At 51.0% G+C, this 22,726-nt stretch overlaps 1 protein-coding gene across 8 annotated transcripts in view; it reads left to right on the top strand.

Annotated features, from left to right (window-relative positions):
- The window catches only part of PIK3R6 (phosphoinositide-3-kinase regulatory subunit 6), a 46,254-nt gene that overhangs the window by 5,234 nt on the left and 18,294 nt on the right, over positions 1-22,726 (top strand). For 4 of the 8 annotated variants that reach the window (XM_060290614.1, XM_060290610.1, XM_030861432.2 and 1 more), the window contains exons 2-8: positions 6,355-6,456; positions 15,436-15,519; positions 16,122-16,213; positions 16,883-16,951; positions 17,417-17,549; positions 17,695-17,764; positions 18,762-18,945. In XM_060290614.1, coding sequence (XP_060146597.1) covers positions 6,444-6,456; positions 15,436-15,519; positions 16,122-16,213; positions 16,883-16,951; positions 17,417-17,549; positions 17,695-17,764; positions 18,762-18,945 — 645 coding nt within the window. In that variant the 5' untranslated portion in view covers positions 6,355-6,443. Of the gene's footprint in view, positions 1-6,354; positions 6,457-12,024; positions 15,520-16,121; positions 16,492-16,882; positions 16,952-17,416; positions 17,550-17,694; positions 17,765-18,761; positions 18,946-22,726 lie in introns of those variants that run through there. The other 4 variants (XM_060290611.1, XM_060290612.1, XM_060290613.1 and 1 more) reach the window with 4 other exon arrangements.

Raw genomic sequence — 22,726 nt, 5'->3', positions numbered from 1 at the left:
GATGGGGATAAGAGAAGGTGAGGTAATCATCGTTCTGTGCAGGTGCAACTAAGCTACAGGCTTCTTCATGGGACGCATGCTCAGAAAATGGTGCCGTTAGCGTGTTCTGAGGGTGGAGGTATTGGGCCCCTGACGCCAAATGGTCACCAAGTGGACATTTGCGCCTGCCCAGATGGAGGGTCTCAACCAGTCTTAATGGGCTCAAACTCAAACTGGACACAGCTTTGAGTTCCTAAAAAACCACTTGGGCAAACGTCTTATCGTTCAGGCTTCATGGCACTTGGAGGACACGCAAGTTTTTGTAAAAATAATTAAAGCAAGCCTGATCAGCAAAGGCAGTATTTATTAATGGCTAACTGATGACTACCCTTGGTTTCCGTGTAACACGTGTGTCTTCAAGCTTGCTGTGGGCATGGACACCAGTGTGCCAATCGTGGGCTGAGAACGTGGCGAGTAGGGCCACACTGCAGTCAGTGAGAAGTCATGGGCTGGTAGGCCCCCAGCTCCTAAGGGCAAGGACCGTGTCTCACTTATTTACCTCTAAACGTTCAGGCCTGGCGCACTTTCTGCCACGTGAACAGTGTTCCACAGATGCTGTTTGATTTACTCAGCAATCTCAGTCCCTCGAAACACTGCCAGGAGCTAGGAAGAGAGCCAGAGGGCCTCGGAGCAGCCCAAATAGATGTTCCAAGAGCATGGGAGTTCCACGCTCTTTTTTCATAGACCAGTTTCTCAGGCTTTGTCTCCCTGTTTTACATACAAGACAATGCCATGTGTTTATCTGGCTCCCCAGCGTTCAGCAAATTGGCAGTCTGGTGAAAGAGCAGAGACAGCAACAGGGCAGCCACCCGCACAGAGGAGTCTTTGTTCCAGTTTAAGAGAGGCATCCCCGCTGAACAGACAGATGACAGCAAGCACCCTTTTGGATGGATTACGGAGCCTCGCCCTTCCTGGCTGGGAGGGCCAGTGAGGCAGTGGGCCAGACGGCAGCCCCGTCCACCCACTTTGTGCGAGGTGCAGTCCCCACTGCTGAAACGGGATTCATACGTGAGAAAGTAGGAGCCTTTCAGCGTAGGATGGAGGCTTCCTTCACCTACCAGCAGCCCCTGAAATCTTCACTGTGTTACGGTGAGGTACGTGCAGTCAACTCCCATGAGATTCATCGGGGAAACCTCAGAGGCAAGTTTGGGTGCTTAAAAGGGCAAGGTTTATTTCCTGAGAAATTCACATCATCCTGAAGTGAGACAACTGAGATGTTGCTGCGTTTTGCCAGAATGACCTGGGTTCTGCCTGTTTCCATTTCCTGTCTGGTGCAGCCTTGACCCCTGAGGGCTCTGCCCCATACTGGCGTGGTCAGCAGCCCCAAAGGACAGGAAATAGATTACAGAGGTCCCCTGCAGAGGAACAAGGGGGTGACACAGCATATACCCAGGACCTGCACAAATGCATACGGGCACCGAATACATGGTTGATGAGTGAATAAGTGAGCGAATGAATGAATAGAAGAATGAAGGAGGCTTTCTGACAGCGATTGTTCAAACTTCTTAGAATTTTGCTTTCCATTAAACATCATCCCAGACCGAACCCGGGCCCCCTGCATTGGGAGTGCAGAGTCTTAACCACTGGACCACCAGGGAAGTCCCTACTTCTCTTTTTTTTTATTGAAGTGTACTTGGTTTACAATGTCGTGTAAGTTTCAGGTGTACAACACAGCAATTCAGCTACATATATTCTTTTTCAGATTCTTTTCCCTTATAGGTTATTATGTAATACTGAGTATAGTTCCCTGTGCTATGCAGTAGGTCCTTGTTGGTTATCTATTTTATACATAATAGTGTGTATGTGTTAATCCCAAGCCTCCTAATTTATCCCTTCCCCGACGCGACCTACGCTTCTCTTTTAATCTATATCTTTGTGGTTTCTTTTCCTTTAAGTCTGCTCAATGGTCATTATTAGCCGATTCCTCCCCAAAAAAAGTTTAACTGTGTGTGTACTTTATTTTCCTCGGGCAGAGGGTGCTCTGTGAGGTTTGGAGCAGGGGAAGAATGGGTATGAAGGGAAGGGAGGGGGCCATGACTGGGCACCCCAGGCTGAGATCTGAGCTCTAGCCCTGGTTCATCATTCAACTATTTCTCCAAAATATTTATTCACTGTCTCCTGGGTGCCGATAACTGCCTTAGGCACTGGACATGCTGCGGTGAATAAGAGACACTGGAACCCACTGTTTGTGGAGCTCACATTCTAATGAAGAGCCCAGAAAACTGATCATTACATGGGAAAATTCTGATCCTGATGAAAGCTATGAATAAAATAAAAGAGTATGCTAGAGCATGACTGGGAAAGCTATTTTAGAAAGACTGCTCAAGGGAAGGCCTCTCTACGGAGGTGACGTTTCAAATGAGACCTGAGTGTTGAGAAGGAGCCGGCTGTGAGGAAGGCTTGGGAGAAAGGTGTTCCGGGCAGAGGTGTGCAAAGGCCCTGAGGTAAGACTGAGCTTGGCAAGTTAGAGGAACACAAAGAGCCATGAGGTGAGATCCTGGTGAGCCAGAGGGAGAGCGGGATGAGATGCAGCTGAGGCCAGATCGGGCAAGATTTAGGCAGGGTGAGGAGGGTGGACTTTATGATAAGGTCTAAGGGAAGTCATTGGAGGGCTTCAGTCAGGGGCTAGGCTGTAGGGGGAAGAGTGGAAGCTGGGAGACCCACTGGGGGCACTGCCGTAATTTGCACAAGAAATGATGGTGGCTTGGACCTGGTGGGGCGGTGGGGTTGGAGCAGAGGTTATTACCATCCTTCTTCACAACCACATAACCGATAGAGGGGGACTTGAGAACATAACTTCTGGGCTCCCACTTGGGAAGCTTCTCTTTGTCTCCCTCCACCCCTGGATTTGGGGATCTGCCCTGTTCCCACTGCCTGTCCACCTTGGGCAGTGGTTCTGACTGTGTTGCCATTTTCCAGCTCCTCTGTGTAGACTGGGAACACCCACAAGGTCTTCCACTCGCAGTCGAACTTTCATGTTTGAAGTTTCATAGTTCATTTAGATTTCAGTGTCAATCTTGCCCACCAAAACATGCCACTGCACGTTTTTAGAGAGAACAAACAGCATGAATGCCTGACACCTTCCTCTCTTGAGTGGAGTTTTAGTTCCCCGACCTGCATGCCTAGCCCTTGATCAAAATGTCATCATGAAATAGTCTGACATTCTAGCTGGTTCTTCTGGGTGTCCATCTCACAAAGAGAGGAGGAGACTGCAGCTCAGAGAGGCCCCCAGTAGGCCCCCTGGGGATGGGGGTGCTGGGACTTGAGCCGGATTCCTCAGACTCCAGAAGTTACGCCCACAGCTCAGCATGGTCAACCTTACAGTACAGCAGTCCCAGAGACCCAGGGAGGAAGAGAAGAGCAATTATTTTAACAGTTTTATTGTTTTTTCCCTGAGATTATAAGTTACACGCACAGTGTAATTCAGTGGCCGTGTCCTTGAGTGATGAGCTCACAGATGTCTATTTTATTATGCTTCCCAACTTACATACATGTCATCTCTCTCTTTTGTGTGCCCTCTGCCACATAATAAAAACAAAGTCAAACCTATTTCATATTAAGACATCAGATGTAGAAATGTATTAAAAATGAAAACCAGTGCCTATGGGTAAGGGATACCACTTTTTTTTTATAGTTTAGTGTGTATCATTAAAAGATAAAGGACTCACACACATACACACCAGGGAAATCTGAATAAAAAGGTATCAATGTCAATATCCTGGTAATGATACTTGCACTGCAGTTTCACAAGGTGTTACCACAGTGGGAAACTGGTAAAGCACACGTGAGATCTCTCTGTGTTATTTCTTACAACTGCGTGTGAATCTAGTTACCTCAGCATTGAATGTTTAATTTAAGAAAAGACAACAGCTGTTACTTTTTTTTCAAACAGAACTACAAAACTATTATCTCCCTCCACCCAAATTTCTGTGGTGTTCAAATTCCCAGTTGCCTCGAATGTCATAGTTTTTTTTTTGTTTTTTGGGGGTTTTTTGCGGTACGCTGGCCTCACACTTTCGCGGCATCTCCCGTTGCAGAGCACAGGCTCCGGACGCGCAGGCTCAGCGGCCATGACTCACGGGCCCAGCCGCTCCGCGGCAGGTGGGATCTTCCCGGACCGGGGCACGAACCGGCGTCCCCTGCATCGGCAGGCGGACTCTCAACCACTGCGCCACCAGGAAAGCCCCTAACCCCATAGTTTTTTGTAATAGTTTGAATTAGGATCGAAATAAGAGTCACTTGGTTGATAATGTCTCTTAAACCCTGTTAATCTGTAGCCCCCCCCTTCCTTTGGCTTTACGTCTCCCCTCCTCACCTTCACCCCATCTTCCCTGCAATTTATTTGTTAAAGAAAACAGAATGTTCGTCCTGTAGAGTTTCTCAAACGCTGGATTTTGCATCCTGGTAATCTCCATATTTCCTATAAATTGGTAATTAGATATAGAGGCTTATTTGCATTTAGAGTATATAAAACATGCACAAGCTTAAAAAAATTAAACTGGTAAAAAAAAAAGGGTATATATTAAAATACGTCAATTATTTTCCACTCCAGCTCCTCGGATGTTTCTCAAGAGGTAGCTGTGCCTTGTGTGTCAATGATCTGGTGTTTTAAAGCTGTGAGAGCACCATTGAACACACATGCCTTTTTCTTGGTAAATTCTAGAATTTGGTCAAAGCCTACTAAGTACCCAAGCACGGGATCCCAGTTACCAATTCAGATGTGGGTTTCTTTCTTTGTTTAATAGCTTTTTATTTTCTATATTTACATACAGTAAAATTGACTCTTACTGCTCTGCAGTTCAATGAGTTTTAACACATATATCGATTTTACCACAGGGTACAGAGCAAATCCGTCACCCCAAAAGTTCCCTGTTGCCCCTCTGTAGTCACCCCCTCTCCCTATCCCAAACCCTTACAACCACTGATCTATTTTCTTTCTTTTTTTTTTGGTAATAAATTTATTTATTTATTTATTTATTTATGGCTGCGTGGGGTCTTCGTTGCTGTGCACAGGCTTTCTCTAGTTGCGGCGAGCGGGGGCTACTCTTCGTTGCGGTGCGCGGGCTTCTCATTGCCGTGGCTTCTCGTTGTGGAGCCGGGCTCTAGGCGTGCAGGCTTCAGTAGTTGTGGCACGTGGGCTCAGTAGTTGTGACTCGCGGGCTCTAGAGCGCAGGCTCAGTAGTTGTGACACACGGGCTTAGTTGCTCCGCAGCATGTGGGATCTCCACGGACCAGGGCTCGAACCCGTGTGCCCTGCATTGGCAGGCGGATTCTTAGCCACTGCACCACCAGGGAAGTCCCTAGCAGGCAGATTCTTAATCACTTTGCCACCAGGGAAGTCTCTTCTGTTGTATTTCTTTTTTTAGTAGCTATCCCAGTGGATGTGAAGTGCTTGCCCTATTTTTTTAAACTATCCTCATTCGATTTTTGGTACCGAGGGTAGGCTGGCTTTTTCAGAGAATCTTTTCTTTTTTCTCTGTTCTTTGGGACAGTAAACTCTGTGCTAAGTAACATAAAAACTTGCTTCATTCTGTAGGTTTGAGAGAACTTATCAAAGGAACCATCTGAGCCAGATACCACTTTTTAAGAGCCAGTTACCTGATGGCTTTCTCTGTTTCCTCACTGGTTACTAATATAAGCAGTTTTTATAACTCTTCTAGAGCCTTTTGAGTCATTTTTATTTCCCTAGAAAACTGTGTATGATACAGAGGGTTCAGACTTTCTTTATACAGATAAATGTCATATGGGATGTTTATCATTCCTAATATTGTCTCTTTGTTTTCTCTTTCTCAATTAGCTTTCCCAGGTGTGTGTGTGTATGTGTGTATCTTTTTTTTCTTCAAAGAACAAGCTCTTGGATTCTTTCAGAGTTCCTCTGCTTTTCAGTTGTGGAGTGTGTTGCCCTGGGAAGCAGACTTTGGGTGTCCCTCCCTCTGGGGTCACAGTGGGGCAGCCTGTGGTCATGATTGAGGGCATGAGCTCTAGAGCCAGATGGTCTGAGTTCAAGGGCTCATTCCTTTACTTACTAGCTATTTGACCTTGAATCGTTATTTGTCTCTGTGTTTCAATTTCCCCATCTGTGGAATGGGGAGAAAATAGTGCCTACCTCATAAGGTTACTATTAAAGAGTTGATAGTTTTTAAGTGTTTAGAAGAGTGTCTGGCACATAGCAAGCACCATAGGAGCACTTCTTAAATAAATCTAGAGTCCCTCCCCTCCAGTTTGAGAGAAGCCTCGTTCCCCCGGGAGCCTCTCCATTCCACAAATATACTTTGTACACGTCCCACCCACCACTAACTGTCTCTTCTTTTGCAGAACCAGCTCTTTGCAGGAAAACAAGCACCTTACTTTCCATTCTGCTGCCTGAGACAGTCACACCCTCCTCACACTTACCCCAGGCCCCCATGGAGAGCTCAGGTCAGTATGGTCCGGGAGAGAGGGGTCTGGTGTGTCCGTTTGCAGAGTGGGGAAGGCCCATCTGGCAGGTGAGGTTGCCCCCAGAGCTGGCAGGACCACCTCTACCCAGCGGGGCTGAGAGACCCGCACTCAGCTCCCCGAACGCGAGACCATCTTGAGAGATGGACATCTACACGCTTGTACGAGCCCCAGCTGCCGGCAGGTCACTGAGCTGGACATTGGGAGTAATGACAATAATAGCAACATATACTGCCAAACACTTGCATTTATTTAACAGAAATCTCTGTGGCACTCACAATACATCAAGTAGTGGGAAAAGCACCTGACAAATGTTAATTTGTTTAGTCTTCATAAAGACCCTATAAGATAGATATTATTATTACTTCCATTTTACAGAATATGGGAGGGGCTTCTCTGGTGGCGCAGTGGTTGAGAGTCCGCCTGCCGATGCAGGGGACACGGGTTCGTGCCCCAGTCCGGGAAGATCCCACATGCCGCGGAGCGGCTGGGCCCGTGAGCCATGGCCACTGAGCCTGCGCGTCCGGAGCCCGTGCTCCGCAGCGGGAGAGGCCACAACAGTGAGAGGCCCGCGTACCGCAAAAAAAAAAAAAAAAAAAAAAGAATATGGGAAAGTGAGAGAAGACAGGTATTGTCCCAAGGTCACATAGATATTATATGGTCAAATCAGGATTTGAACCCAGCAATCTAGCTCCAGCATCTGTGCTGTGAATGACTTCTCTACGGGCTGCCTCATGCAAAACATCAGAAGGATTCTGCGAGGTAGGGATATCAGTACAATTGTCCTCATTTTACTAAAAGGGAAACAGACTCAGAGAGGTTAGGTAATTTGCTCAAAGCTACAGAGCTAGTAAGTGGCAGATCCAGGATTGGAACCCACGTCTGGCTGACTCCAAAACCTAGACTTTTCTCCCTACACCGTCCTGGGACAACAAGCAGAGATGACCCTTCCCCCAAGATGTGTATCAACTAATGTTCACCTGGCAAGTCGGAAACCACTCCTCCGGCCACCAGGTATAGACTCCAATGCCGTTGAAGATCCCTGTCCCAGGGAAGGGTAGGGGACACCCCGAGGCAGGCACAGCCACCAGCCTGTTATCATTCCTAAGAGAGCATCCTTTCCACACCCCACTCACCCTCAGAGAGCCTCACCCAGTCAGAAGAAGCTTCAACCAGTGAATCTTGGTGTCACAAGGTTCCTGATCCTCTTTTACCGGCTGGGGTTTGGGCTGGGAGGATAAGGCTGGGGACAGCACTGTGAAAATCTCCTACTGAACATTTCAAAACCAACTTACTTTGCACTCACTTTAATTACAACAATTAAGACACATCGGTATCGTGTTTTAGGAAGGGAGGTATACCGATAAAGGTTCTTTGGATACAAGCAATAGAAGCCCATATGGTTCATTTAATATTCCAAGATGAAAAGTGGCTGAGCATTGAAGGAACAGCTGAAGCATCAGGCACCAGAAAGGGCAGGGAACAGGGTGGATCTGCCGCCAGGACAGGAAGAGGGAGGCTCTCTCCACTCCGGGCTGTCACCCACAAAATGGTCACCCAGAGGGAGAGAGAATCCGTTGGCCAGCTTGGTCCCGTGCCACTCCAAGGCCGGGTCAAAGCAGGGCACCTAGGTCACAGTGCCACCAGGATTATAGTGAGCAGGGAAGGCTACAGGGCAAGAAAGACCACCAACATCCAAATGACCCCCTGACCCAAAATCCAGTGGGTGAGAGAAGCATTCCCAAATTAGGATGCTGGCCCTGAAAACTCCAAAAGGGAGTTTTTCCATCAGGACCAGGGACTGCAGTTATCCTGGCTGGCTTTCCAAATTATAGTTGTTTTTAACTTTTCCCACCTTCCTACAGCCCTTAGAGACCTCTCATCCTAGAGTCAAGAAGAGGGGCCCCTGAAAAGTAAGACGTTTGTTTGGACGGCTGCAAAGAGCAATGTTTCAAGGTCACCAAAGGTATTGTTATTTTGCCACTCCTGCAAACAGGGGCAAGATTGCAAACCTTTTTAGAAACATCTGAGCCTTTGTACCACATGGGGGGAAGGTGGGAGTCAGGCACGGGATGGAAGAAAGAGGAGCACGTGAGCGTGTCACTCACTCCAGCCAACGGTGCATCTGGGTGCTGAGCACGTGATTTCAGTGAGCAGCTGAGATGCTCAGACAGTGCTGTCTGTTCACCAGGGGATTCCCAGACAAGTCCTCGCCCCTGGTAGGAAGGGTAGTCGGCAAGGTCCAGGTGGTCAGCGTGTTGGGGCCCCATGGGCTTGAGGAAAATGGAGCCCAGCTCAAAGGTCAAGGTCAGGAAAAGGTCATCCTCCAAAACGGAAACTAGTAAACACAACATGAACCACATGACATTCACCGGTACAGAGCTAAGCTGCCTCGGGTAGTCCAAGGCTGAATTGGAACACACACAAACAAACCATATTCTTCTCAATTGTATTATGGCTCACCCGGCATGAGGTAGTGGGACCCCTAGGTTAGTGATTTTATTGTGATTTTAAAGGGAAGGGACCAGAAAGAGTTCATTGGTGTGTTTCCATTTCCATTCCAGGGAGGGGGTTCTGATTCTGATGGCTGATACCCAGAGAGTGGAAAAGGACAATTCTCCACAACATCCTAGTTTGAGGGAAACAACCCTTGGGAATTATGAATTCAACTCTTCCGTAGTAATTTTGTGTCCCCTGTAACCCTCTCATCTGGGTGGCTATGTGCAGCGGCTGGAGCAGGCTGAGGGAATTTTAAGTTTGATTATTCCACCAGCTTTCCCCATACTGATGCCAGGGTCCTCTCTGGGCATGTTTGTCGGGGTTCTCCAGAGGAACAGAACCAGTAGGATGTATATACGTATAGAGAATGAGGTTTATTATAAGGAGTTGGCTTACACGATTATGGAGGCTGACAAGTACCAAGACCTGCAGTCAGGACAGCCCATGGTGTAAATTCCATTCCAGAAGCCAGCAGGCTCGAGACTCAGGAAGAGCCAGTGTTTCAGTTCAAGTCCAGAGGCAGGGGAAAACCAGTGTTCCAGCTGGAAGGCAGGCAGGCAGGAGGAATTCCCTCTTCCTTGGGGGAGGGTCAGCCTTTTGCTCTATTCAGGCCACCACTGATTGGATGGGGCCCACCCACATTAGGAAGGGCAATCTGCTTTACTTGATCTATCGATTTAAATATTAAACTCATCTAAAACACCATCACAGACGCAACCAAAATAACATCTGACCAAATATCTGGGTGCCCTGTTGCCCAGTCAAGTTGACACGTAAAATTAACCATCACAAGAGGGTATGGGACAACTTCAAGAAGACAAAGACTGGTCTGCTTGAAAAAAATCTTAGGAGATTTTATTCCCGTCATGGCTGGACCCAAAGAGTGTCAGAGCACTGGTGTCTATAACGGTTACATTTCTAAACAAAGGTTATATCTTTTGCAAACAAGCTAATGGACAACAACAAAAATAATAGTAATAATAATAAACTTTCTCCAATTGTATTATTTTAAATAAATTTATTTATTTTTGGCTGCGTTGGGTTTTCGTTGCTGCGCTTGGGCTTTCTGTAGTTGCGGTGAGCAGGGGCTACTCTTCGTTGCAGTGCATGGGCTTCTCATTGCGGTGGCTTCTCTTGCTGCGGAGCATGGGCTCTAGGTGCGCAGGCTTCAGTAGTTGTGGCTCACGGGCTCTAGAGCACAGGCTCAGTAGTTGTGGCGCACGGGCTTAGCTGCTCCGCGGCATGTGGGATCTTCCTGGACTAGGGATCGAACCTGTGTCCCCTGTGTTGGCAGGTGGATTCTCAACCACTATGCCACCAGGGAAGCCCCTGATTGTATTCTTTTAAATCTCCTCCCACCACCGTGAGAGCCAGGTCTATGGCCAGGGAGGGGCCATCCTGACCCTGTGACTTAATTCAGGGACAATTGTCCTCTGTGAACTGAGCATCTTGTCACTTCAGGGCTTCTCTAACAGATCAGTTACTCATATCTCCAAACATATCGCCGAAGGCAATAATTCTCACTGAATTCGATTAGTTCTGTAATCCTGTACATTAGATTCTCCTGGGGAGATATTTTTAAAAAATTGATGATTGGGCCCCACCCTCAGATATCTGATTTATTTGGTTTGGGGTGGGCTCTGCATTGGTATGTTTTTAAATCTTTCCAGGTGATTCTAATATGAGCCAAGGGTGGGACGTAGGGGAAAAGCAAACATCTAAGAGGGGGTTGGGGAGAGATTTGACTGTCTAGGATCGCAGAACAATGGAGAGCTGACATTGCCAAGTCCTGGGTCAGCTTTGAGTGGCCGGAAGTAGAGGAGCAAACCCTGAACTATGGGTGTCCTGCCACAGCAGGACCCTGTCAGCCTTTGTTCTCCCTTCCTTCCTCCCTATTGTCTCTTTAGCTGTAATAACATCTACCCTGGTTGGAGAGCGGGGAACCCTTTTTCAGGCAACTTTATCAGGGGCGTTTTTTTCTGCATTCAAGCCCCAGGCACACATAGGTAGACACGAGCTCACAGTCTCACCTGGGTGTCCCCTCTTCCCTTTCCCCAGTAAAGAGGTGAATGGTCACAAGTAAGATGACAGCTTTAGAGGAAGTGCGTTTTGGCAAACAGAAAGCTCTGCTCCAACAAAAAGCTCTGTGACCTTGCGGAAATCCCTCTCCCCTCTGAGCCTCATTTCCCCCTCTGTGAAATGGGAAGAGAGCCAGCCTCTGAGGTCCGTCTGGGTCTGACCTTCTGTGGTTGGAGAGGCGAGATGGGGTGACTTTCAATCTAGATTCCACACAACAGGGAACAGTAATTGTTCTGCCAAACTCACAGGGCTCTGCTCAGAATCCAGTGAGACAACACACACAGTTTGTGTGTCCCTGAGTCAGAGAACAGTGGCTGCCGTAACAGATGACCCCAGTGTCGGTAGATCAACACAAGAAATGCTTATTTCTTACTCATGTCACCACCCAATCTGGGCTACAGTCTTTCAGGGACAGAGGCTTCCTTCCTCTCAGGGCACCATCATCTTCCACATATATATTCCAAGCTCATGGAGGATAGGGTGGAGGGTTTTATGGCCACGCCTGAAGGTGGCACATACCACCTCCACCACGTGCCATTGGCCAGAACTCAGTCACATGGCTCCTGTGAAACAGCGAGGGAGTCTGGGAAATGTAGTCTTCTCATCTACCTGCGACAAAAATGAACTTGGTTTGATGAACACATACCATTGTCTTGCTATGCCTACCTAAGACTCTCTACACGTGTACCATTCAAGTGCTATTTATTTTATTATTATTTTTAATGTATTTATTTATTTTTGACTGCGTTGGGTCTTTGTTGCTGCGCGTGGGCTTTCTCTAGTTGTGGCAAGCAGGGGCTACTACTCTTCGTTGCAGTGCGTGGGCTTCTCATTGTGGTGGCTTCTCTTGTTGCGCAGCACGGGCTCTAGGCACGTGGGCTTCAGTAGTTGTGGCGCACCGGCTTAGCTGCTTTGCGGCATGTGGGATCTTCCCGGACCAGGGCTCGAACCTGTGTCCCCTGCGTTGGCAGGCGGATTCTCAACCACTGTGCCACCGGGGAAGCCCTCAAGTGCTATTTAAATGTTAGTATTAATAGTAATCTGGATACCTGATAGTTATATCACATTCCTGGATGGAGGGGTAGATAATGAATGTTATTTATTTAGTGCGTGTTCTGGACCAAGAATTCCGTTAGACATTGCATATCATGTATAAACGACCCTGAGATACTTGAGGCACGAGAAATATTATTTCTTTGGCTTAATCAAATCAAATCCAGCTTCAAGCTCTTGTTTTCCAAGGTCCGTACAAATTCCAATGTCATTCACTTGCGGTACCCCCCTCCTCTCCTTGGGATCCTGTGAGAAGACCAGGGGTTACAAAGTCTGCATGATGGGAAGTGTCAGTGGTCTTCAGTCCACTATGGCTACAGCCCCCAGAACAGCTTGCATGGTCCATAAGGAGACAGGGGGCTCCTCTGGGGACATTCTTGTGCTCTGGCAAAGGTGGCCCAGGAGACCACAGCAGTGGCACTCAAGCACACAGAGTTTAGCGCTTAGCTGCCCTCATCTGAGATCTTTGCCACCACCGTTCAGCTATGTCCCAGCCAACTCTGGTCTTCCTCCTTCCTGGGTCCCCATAACCCTCGTACCCTCACAGTCTTGGGAATCCAAGCTTCCGCCCTTGAATCGCCACTCCCCTCTTTAACTAAAAGCAGCAGCCTTCACCCCCATCCGTTGGAGACAATCCAGGTTGATTGTCTCAATCAGACAGCCAGGGGTCTCAAAGTCAAGGGGCTGGGGAGAGGATGTAAGTGAGGGAAACAAGGAGAGCGACCACTCTGAAGCCCTAGGGGAGCTGTGCCCTGTCTCAAGGGGCAGCTGCTCCCCAGCCCCATCACTGTCACATGTAAGAAGAACGCACGCCCAGTGTCGACAGACTTTCAGGAGATGCCAGAAATCCGAACTTTGATGCAAAATCTCCTCATTTGTGAATGTTGGTGTCTAGTTCATTTTTTAAATTTTTTCCAAGACGCTCCACAAGCCCAAACAAGACACGTCTGCAAGCCAGATGTGGACCAAAGCCTGAGAGTTTGTTCCAGCTGCCCAGACTTTTGAAAACAAAGTTTATTTGGGGTTGTCTCCCGGGGCTACTGGCAGAGTCTAACTTCTCCATTTTTCTCTGAAACATAAAAACTTAGCTCCCTCTGCAAAGCAGGAGAACCTAGGGCTCAGAAGACAAAGGTTTGGCTGCCCTTCTAATGAGGGGGCAGGGAGGAAATCACAGTTATCACAGTTTTAAGTCTTTTGTGTAGTCCATGGCGGGAAGGTGGGCAGAAGAAGGGAGGGGAGAAGGAAGAAAGAAGGAAAGAAGAAACAGGACATAGCATTATTTTTTAATAACCCACCCTGCGTTAACTCATTTATCTTCATGCCAGGTGGAGCTCGGTCGATGGAAGGATGGCTTGTGACAAGACTTCTTGCTAGGCTAAATCATTTCCTTGCTAGTTTTGGGAGATGCTGCACTGCCCAACAGAGTGGCCGGGTGGGCAAACGTGTGCTGTAACACCTGCCCACTCCCTGCCCGCTCCGAGCCTGAAGGAGACTCAGCTTCAGACCTGGACCTGGTCTGGGCAGGGGAACAAGTGAGAGGCAGGAGGAAAGTGAGGGTTTCAGAGATGCTGGGTGGCCCCAGCAGACGTACAAGGGCCCACGCCAGAGCCATGGAAGGGCCAGTCCATGAGCACCAGGGCATGGGGTGCCTTGACCTAAACCAATTCTAACTCCTGGGCTGCAACCTGCTGGTTTTTTAGATTTGTCCTCTCTACCCTACCTATTTCCAAAGGAATCTGAGGCAATTAAGATGTATGTTTAGTAGATCATGAAGCAAGCACATCTGAAAAGGAGCAAAGGAGAGAGGTCTCTGTCACTTGAGATGAGCTGATTTTTGAGACGGGGCCCCAGTTTGGCTGTAAGTTTCCTGACCGCCAAGGCAAAAGGGGAACCTCTGAGGCGTGTGGTTTGTACTGTCTGACAAGAGACTGCACCCTCGCCTGTAAAAACAGCCTCTTGGTTGGAGCTGATCATAAAGGGGAATTGATGGTACAGGGAGTGTCTCCCGTACTTCCTGTGTTGGTCCAGATCCTCTAAGAAGCAGATAGCGAGACAAGATTAGACATGCAAGGTTTCATGTGGGGAAACGCCTGTGGGACAGAAAATGGAGACGGAGGGAGCTGGTGAGAGCTGGGAGAGCGAGCGCCCAGACTGTGATGAAAATCCAACTCTGAGAGAAGGAGGAAGGGAGGAAGGATTGGGTGGAAATGTGCTAGACTGACGGACTTGGGTTGGGGAATCCCTGAGCCGCAGAGTCAGCCGCCTACAAAGCTTCCCGAGCTGGCTTTAGAGTTCCTGCTGCTGTCCCTATTGGCTGGGAAGTGTGGCCGCGGCAGGAGGTGATGGATTTCACAGCCCAACAGCACAAAGCTCTTACACTCGTTGTAGCGGGAGATCAGTGAGGTGCATTCTCACGGCTACCGTGCTTTCCAAGTGTCAGTTACTGATTCGTGTACGCACCTCCACAGCTCTGCAGTGTCAATGCTCTTCTGTTAAAGAAAATAATTATTTTGACACTTGTTAAACCCTAAAGAAGACTTTATTCAAGATTATTGCAATAGAGGAGAGAGATGGGCCTCTGCTCTGAATAAGGCAAAGACAGCTGGGGATTTACAGCCAACCAACAGAGGGAGGGGTCCGTAGATGGAAAATTCCTAAGAGGGGACCTCAGGGGTGGGAGATTCTTCCTAAAGTGACCTAACAGGATTCTTGCCGGACACAGGTCAAGAACTTACACATCAAAGGTGGGGAATAGAGAGCTTGGTCAGATATCAGGGAGAGGGACTTCTATCGACCGACAGCAGGCTCCTTGCTAAAACTGGGCTTGGAGACCAAAGACAGGACAGGGGCTACGCTGAGGGCCTAGTGGAGAACAGGACTCCGAGGACCCCGAGTGAAGTTTGGTCAGGGAGAGAGTTCTTGTCACCTCCTGGTATCTATCTGATACGTTTCTTTAAATTGACTTTAAATTTTAGCTTCATACGAGTTGAGGAACTAGTTATATTTTTTTTTCTATACATTAAAATAAGTGCATAATTACTCAAATTTTAGAATCACCTGTGTACCGTCTAAAATTGTCTCGCATGTCACTGGCAATGTACGTACCGCCCTCTGGGGAATGTGGATTTTACAAAGAACAGAGAAATGCCGGTTGAAAGGCTGTATTGCAGTCCTGGCCGGGACGCAGGCTGCCAGCTCTAAGTTGATTACTTCCGGGCACCTCTTAAGGCTCAGAGAAGACGCTAAGGACATTCTCAGGGAGAGTGGAGGTGGGAGCGAGGGTAAGGCCAGGGGCTCCTGGCCTCAAAGCTTCCCCACCCTGCCGCCCAGATGTGGATCCGGACCTCCAGCGGAGCGTGCACGCTGTGCTCCGAGAGCTCAGTGCCCCGGCCCCCGCCCTGCCGAGCAACCAAGGTAAGAGCCGGCAGGCATCGTCCGCTCTCTCTGCTTCCCCCGCCCCCGCGCAGCCAACTCCGCCCACGTGTTCTCGGGAAGAAAGCGCCCCAGCCTGGAGCTCCCAGAATGAGGGGCTTCCCGCCAAGCCCCCGTCCTCCTGGAAATCCTTGGAGCCCAAAGGACCCAGAAGGTCTTCTCTGCCCCCGGCTCACCCTCCAGGGACTGTGGCACAGCCCATCGGGGGTCTGCCGCCCTCTTTCTTAACCACCTTCTCCAACTTGCCTTGCAAATAAAAGTCCCCTGGCACTCCAGGCCCGCATGACTCCCAGGAACGTGGCTCGGGGTGCTGAGCTGTAAACATCGCTGCTCCAGAAGCCACGTGCGCACACCTGTCCCCGCTAGCGTCCCGCCTCCCTCCTTTCTGCCCTGGGAATTCACCGCTCATGGGGCCTGCAGATCAGAGAAACCCACCCCCACGGGCGCGGAGCCCAGCACCTGGCAGTGGGGGCGGGGGTCAGACCTGGGACTCCAGGGCTCAGAGTCCTGCTCAGAGGGGTCTCCTTTCAGAGGCCACCCCCCTCCCCCCTGGCTGGGCTGGACACCCCTTTCTCCTGACCCAGGCATGTGGAGATGGTCCCTGCACAAGAAGGTCGAGCGGGATCCTGGTAAGAGTCCGGCACTGGTCCGCATACTGCTCAGAGAACTGGAGAAGGTGAGTCCTCGGGCTTCGGGCAGGGGGCAGACAGGGACGAGAGGAAGAGGGGCCGTTCCCGCCGGGGACTCGGGCCCATCCACCCCGCGTCTCACACACTCTGGTCGTTTGATTTCTACCGTATTTCTCCCTTTCCAGTACTTTGCTATAAGCAATTTTATCTTTACATTGACTCCCACTCTTTGACCTGAGTTAACGTCTTTCAAAAAGGATCTCTACAACACGACCGTAAATGGAAAACCCGTATCACTGGACAGAAATGGAAAGTACCTGGAAACGTAAATGCCTAACTAGTAAAAATGTTCAAAATTATCCTCGTAATTACCCTCCACACCACCCAGTGCTCTACGTTTGGGAAACGCTGCACTCAGGGGAGCCTCCAAGCTGGCGCCTCACCTGTCGCTTTGCTACCAGCTCCTGCCCTGAGTCAGTGCCGCCCCTCCCTCAGGGAGTTCCCTGCACCCCTCCCACACGCCCTCACACCTGGGCTCCCGCACCTGTGCCCCCCACCCCCGCTTTTCTACCAGGGCAGGCTGTGGCCCTTTTCCACTCCCCTCGGCCTGCTGGGACACTGCCTTCCACCACATCTCCTGCTAGGATGTGGCGAGACCCCTGCGACCCCCCGCACCTGTGCGCCCCATCCATGTCCTGTGATCTCCTGTTTTCCAGGCAGAAAGTGAGGACGCCCGGCATGTCATCATTCCCTTGCTGCACACGCTAATGTACGTGCTCACTAAGGTGAGCGGGGACTGAGGGTGAAGGGGGTCGGGGTGACCCACGGGTGACGGGGCTGGACGCTCAGGAGACGACCGGTCTCTGCCTGGCGAGCGAGCCTAGAGGAGCTCGAGGAGCACCTGCCCCTAACTGGCTTCTCCCCATAGCCCTGCCCTCGCCCTGATACACGAAGAGATGAAATTGGGGAGGTAGTGGCGGTAGATTTGCGACCCCGACAGAGCAGAAGGGCTGCGAGGGGAGTTGATGTGCTGGCAGAACAGGATGGGGATGAGTTTCCATCTTGAGAGGCCTGAACGTGGTGTAGGAGGGGAGATGTCTTAAGATGCTGGGAGAAGGGGCTGAAGGTGTAGATTGGGAGAGAGTGTGAGCCCAGGTCTGGCTGCTCTCCCCGCCCCCCATCACCCCGCACCACCCAGGACCCTGCGAGACCTAGGGCTCCGGGCACTCTGATTCCTCCGTCTCACCCAGGCCACGGGCATCACAGAGGAGCTCCACCGGAGAACCTACGCCTTCTGCACGAGGTTGCTGACCCTGCCCGCCCCCTACTGCACCATCGCCCTGGACTGCGCCATAAGGCTGAAAACGGAGACGGCCGTCCCAGGTAAGAGCCAGTCCGGCTCTGCCCAAGGTCTTGCCTTCCTCTCCAGGATTCCAGGGAGCTCAAAAGCCCCAGCACCTTCTGGGAAAGTAGGGAAATGGGGGTCAGAGACTCAGACGCTGGTTGGCTGAAGTGGTCTGCCCCGCAGGGACGCTGTACCAGAGGCTGGTCATTGCCGAGCAGAACCTGAAGAGTGAGCTGTACCCCTACCGGGAGAGGTGAGTGGCCCCAGCGAGGGTGCTGCCCGCAGGACAAGTGAGGAGTCTGCGTGGGGAGCATCCCCTCCCATCCATGGCGTTTGTCCAGCAGCGGGACGTCCTCAGGGTGGAGAGGGCGTGTCCTTCCCTGGAGATCCCTGAAAGCAGTTAGGACTTTCTTCTTGGGCTGGATTCAGAGCTCGCCCGCTCACATGCAGAACGTGGACACGAGCACCGGGCCATTCTGCAGATCCATGGTTCCACCTCCATTCTGCCCTTGGCCATGGTGTTGCGTCAAGCAGCCAGAGGCACCTCTAGAATATCAGTAATTCAGGCCACAGTCACACCATAAGATCTGGGGTCTTTCATCTGTGTGTGTGTGAGACTGAGGACACGTCCGCTGCTCGTGCTGGGGAGAGAGGCTGATGGAGTCGGGGGTGAAGCAGGGAGTGCGTAGCCTCCTGCCCTGCAGGTACCTCTGCTCGCCTGGTACTGAAAGGGGTCGCCTGGGGCTCTGTGTTCGTGGAGGGTGCAGGGAGGGGAAGGGATCCGGAGGACTTGGCATTGGAGAGGTTGAAATGACAGTTGAGTACGGAAGAGAGGGTGGGTGAGGATGGTTTTCTGCTGTGATGAGGGGGATGAGAGAAGAAGGGGCTCACTTAGGGTTCGGAGCTCGTTTCAGCAGGAAGGATTTAGGGTCCCTCCTAGAGGGCTACGGGGTCAACGGGCCACGACGCTGAGGGAGGGAGGGGCATTTCAGCTGGAACTTACCTAGACATGAGAGGGACCCAGAGGGACCAGCTGCCCCCCTGGAAGGGCCGTGCCTGCTCTTCTTTGCCGCAATCCCCACCACTCCCTAGTGTTGTCCCCCAATAGAATTTTGAATTTGAGGCTCCTGTTTTTGGAGGAAGTAAATAACTTGGGGGTTGGGGGTGGCGGGTGCTGCAAGGCTCTGAGGGTGGCCCTTCTCCCCGTGGTCCTCGTCATCAGCTCCCGGTCCCCCCACCTTTGCCCTCAGAGTGTTCCTCTTCGTGGATCCTGAGCTGGTGTCTCCCTCCGTGTGCAGTGCCCTGCTGCTGGAGATTGAGGCGGCCCAGGGGCAGCAGACACCAGAGGCCTGCATGCGCCACGTGGTCTCCCACGCCCTGCAGGCGGCGCTGGGGGAGGCCTGCGAGGCAGGTGTGCTGCAAAGGAAGCTTCAGGTAAGGTCACTGCCCTGCCCCCCCATACCAGCGCTCACTCTCCTGGGCTTCTCCCTTCTCCTGTTTCCACATCACCTCTTTCCCCAAACCAAAGATAAAGACACATTCACTAAGGAAAATTTGAAAAACAATGCAGGAGAGCCAAGAAAGAAAATAAAAATCACTCACACCCCTCTACCCACACGCATTAGCAATTAACATTTGGTATGTTTCCTGAATAATATCGACAGTGATCATCACAAGAGCCACTGTTTATTGAACGTCTGCTGTGTTCCAGGCACCGTGTTCAACACTTTACAGGTATCACCTTAAAAAACTCTCACCACAACATTGTGAAATGGATGCACTTACCAAAACAAAGGCACAGAGAAGCCGATAACCTACCTGTGGTGACACAGATAGGAAGGGGCTGTGCCTGGATTTGAACCCAGGTCTATCTGACTTCAAGCCTGTGTTCAATCGCCTTCCAGCCCCATCCGCAGCCCCACTCCTTTTTAACAACTGAGCTATCAGACTCTGTATACAGTTTATATACTGCCTCTCTGTGTGCATAAATGTAATATCTATTTTTCCTTGCCACTGGAAATATGCCATATGGAAATAGTTTCCTTGGAAAACATGTGCTTCCGCTGGTGCAGAGAATTCTCTCTCGTGAATGTGCTGTTATTTCTTTAACTGTCCCCTGCTCCTGTGGTGGGCATTTAGTTTGTTTCCAACACTTGCCCACCTATTTCCTAGCTTTTCTCTCTGACTCAGCCTCACCCCTGTCCACAGCCAAGACTGCATAAGGTTGCAGATTCTCTGGCCGCGGTGGCCCCAGGTGCTGGATTTCTTGGGTGGGGGAGGATGCCAGTCGGAGTCTGCACAGTAGGCAGAACGGCGCCTGCCCTTCGGGAAGGGGGGTCGGAGGGTCGCTCAGGGCTGTGGTGCCCTAGGAGGGGCCAGCTCCAGAACGGGGCGCGCCCTTGAGGGGTCCACGATCCCCTGCCCGTCCTGCCCCAGGAAGTGGGTGTCTGTCCTTTCTCCAGCCCGAGTCTCAGGCCCTGCTTTGCTCATCAAAATGCACTGGAGCCGTTGCTCTTCCTTCTCTTGTTTCCATCTGGAATTCTCCACACCCTGAGCCCTAGGTCTTGGATCCTTCCTTTGATGGGTGTCTTTTATGTGCGGCTGGGTTCCTTCTTTTTTTTTTTTTTTTTTTTTTTTTGCGGTACGCGGGCCTCTCACTGTTGTGGCCTCTCCCGTTGTGGAGCACAGGCTCCAGACGCGCAGGCTCAGCGGCCATGGCTCACGGGCCCAGGCGCTCCGCGACATGTGGGATCTTCCCGGACCGGGGCACGAACCTTTGTCCCCTGCATCGGCAGGCGGACTCTCAACCACTGCGCCACCAGGGAAGCCCTGGGTTCCTTCTTAAACCATGTTGGTCGTTTTCTGTCATTCCTTTTCTCTAAAAGGACCATCCCCACCATTCCTTTGTGGTTGCCCACCTGCTTGGACCCACTGAGGGTTCTTGACTCCCTTCCCCCATGCCGCCATCCGGGACATCCCTCCTTCCATAACAGCCCCTTTGGGGGCTCACAGCACACAGACGCGTGATGGAGGAATGCCCCTCCCCGCCGGACTCGTACTTAAGCCCCAGGCTGGGTTTAGCACAGGCACCTATGGCCCCTAACGTGTCTCATGTGTCTGTCCTAACGTGGGCTCCTGTCCCCTCTCCCTGCACTTGGCCGTGGCTCTCGGGAAGGGAGGAGGGTAGTCGCCTTCCTGACCAGAGTTTGTCAGCTGACCCGGCAGCCCCTGTGTGGCCACCTGCGGCTCTGGAGGTTGTTTCTGGCTCACCAAACAGCCCACGGTCAAGGCGCCGTTTTCACACAACAATGCCAAACATGTAAGTGTTGCAGGAAGGGGGACCGCTTCCAGGGCCTGAGAGTGGGCTCTTGTCTACCACTCGGAAATGAATTGTCCGAGGAGACACACGGGCTGACAAAGCAAGAGACTTTATTGCGAAAGGTTTCCCGGGCGGAGAGCAGGAGGGTGAGGGAACCCAGGGGAACTGCTCCGCCACGTGGCTCGCAGTCTCGGGTTTTGTGGTGATGGGGTTAGTTTCCGGGTTGTCTCTGGCCAATCATCTTGCTTGGTCCATAGTCTGACTCAGGGTCCTTCCTGGTGGCGTATCTCTCAGCCAAGGTGGATTCCAGTGCAAAGGATTCTGGGAGGTTGGTCATCTCCTCCCTCTTTTGGCCCCTCCTGAATTCTCGGGACCTCCTGTTGTGAGACAGCTGAGGCAAGCGGTGATCATCGTGCCTGGCCCAAGTGGGTGGTTTTGGTCAACAGTTCCCTAACGTCTTAAGCGCATTGATTTTTGTTTCTCAGTGATGCAGGCATTAGAGGATCCCCAGCCTCACTCCGTCCCCGAGTTGGATGTGTCTGGAGTTCAGGGGTTGGCTTGAGAGTGAGGCTGGGCTGGGTTTGAGGGCATCAGGAATGGGGCAGGATTGGGAGGTGCTGGGTCAAGAATGGGGTGGGGTTCAGGGCTGAAATTAATGGGTCTGATGCGTGCACTACTTCGCTATAGAAGAAAGAAATGCTGAAAGTGAAAGCTGTATTTTTTTAAACATAGTCAAAATCTTATGCACCCTCTGCTACCTCGCTTTATCCGGAGCTCACGGCTGAGTCTCCATGTTTGTGAAAAGAGAATTGGGGGGCGGCGGGGAGGGACCAAAGAAGAGCCAGGAGAGACCCAGGGAATGCGTCACTGATCTGAAGTTAGAAACCCTCGGAAGCTTGGAGTTAATGGGTCCTCAGTGGTCCCCCGGCACCCCCCTCCCCTTTTGGGTGCTGGGGCTCCTAGACCTCAGCCTGGCCTGGGGCTCCCCGCCCCCTGAGACCCCAGCCTCCTTATCTGGAATTCTGCTTGAGGGGTGCCGTTCCCAGTCATACCTGCTGGCTTGAGGGCCGGTGGGGCCTGGGAGAAGTGGCCCAGCCAACGATGGTCTGGTGGGTAGGCCTTTTCTAGCCACCAGCCCACACCCTGTCTGCTGAGGGCCTGGTCCGAGGCCCAGGTAGGAGGTGGGGGGCGTAGATTGGTCTCCCCACGTGTCCACAGGACCTGACAAGGTCTCGAGACTGGGAGGGCAGCCTGGGAAAACCCGGCCCTCGGACCCTCTGCTCTGTGTTCCGGATGCTAGAGATGGTGTCCAGGTGGGGCTGCCCCGTGGCAGGTACCCACATGACTCAACCCTTCACTTCCTTTAAACTTTTAGTCAAAAGTCACCTTTCAGTGAGGCTCCTCTGGTCTCACTATCTAAAACTTCAGCTCCTCCCCCAGACTGCACATCCTCCTTCCCTGCTTTATATTCTTTTCATCACTTTACTGTTATTTATCATACTATAAATTTCACTTATCTTGTTTATTATTTCCCCCCCACACACACACACAAAGAGATACACTATAATATAAGCTGCATGCAGACAGGAATTTTTGTCTGTTTTGTTTACAGCGCTTAGAACAGTGCCTAGAACCTAGTGGGTACTTGATAACTATTTAATTAATTCACTTATAATCAATTTATAAAATGAAGCAACAAGGCGAGATGGCCCCCGTGGCCCCTTCCGACTCTGATTCCTTGTCCCTCTAATTGCTGGTCATTCAGCAAATATTTACGGGAGCCCTAGCTAGTCAGAATGACCCACTCTCTCTCAGCCCAGGAAGTTAAGACCCTGCTCAGTGGACCCCTAGCACAAAAAAGAGATCAGAGCAAGCCCTGCTGTGCCCGCCCGTGTC

This window comes from Globicephala melas, chromosome 20 (assembly GCF_963455315.2).
Source record: "Globicephala melas chromosome 20, mGloMel1.2, whole genome shotgun sequence".
Taxonomy (NCBI): Eukaryota; Metazoa; Chordata; class Mammalia; order Artiodactyla; family Delphinidae; genus Globicephala; species Globicephala melas.
This window is presented reverse-complemented; position numbering and strand designations above follow the sequence as displayed.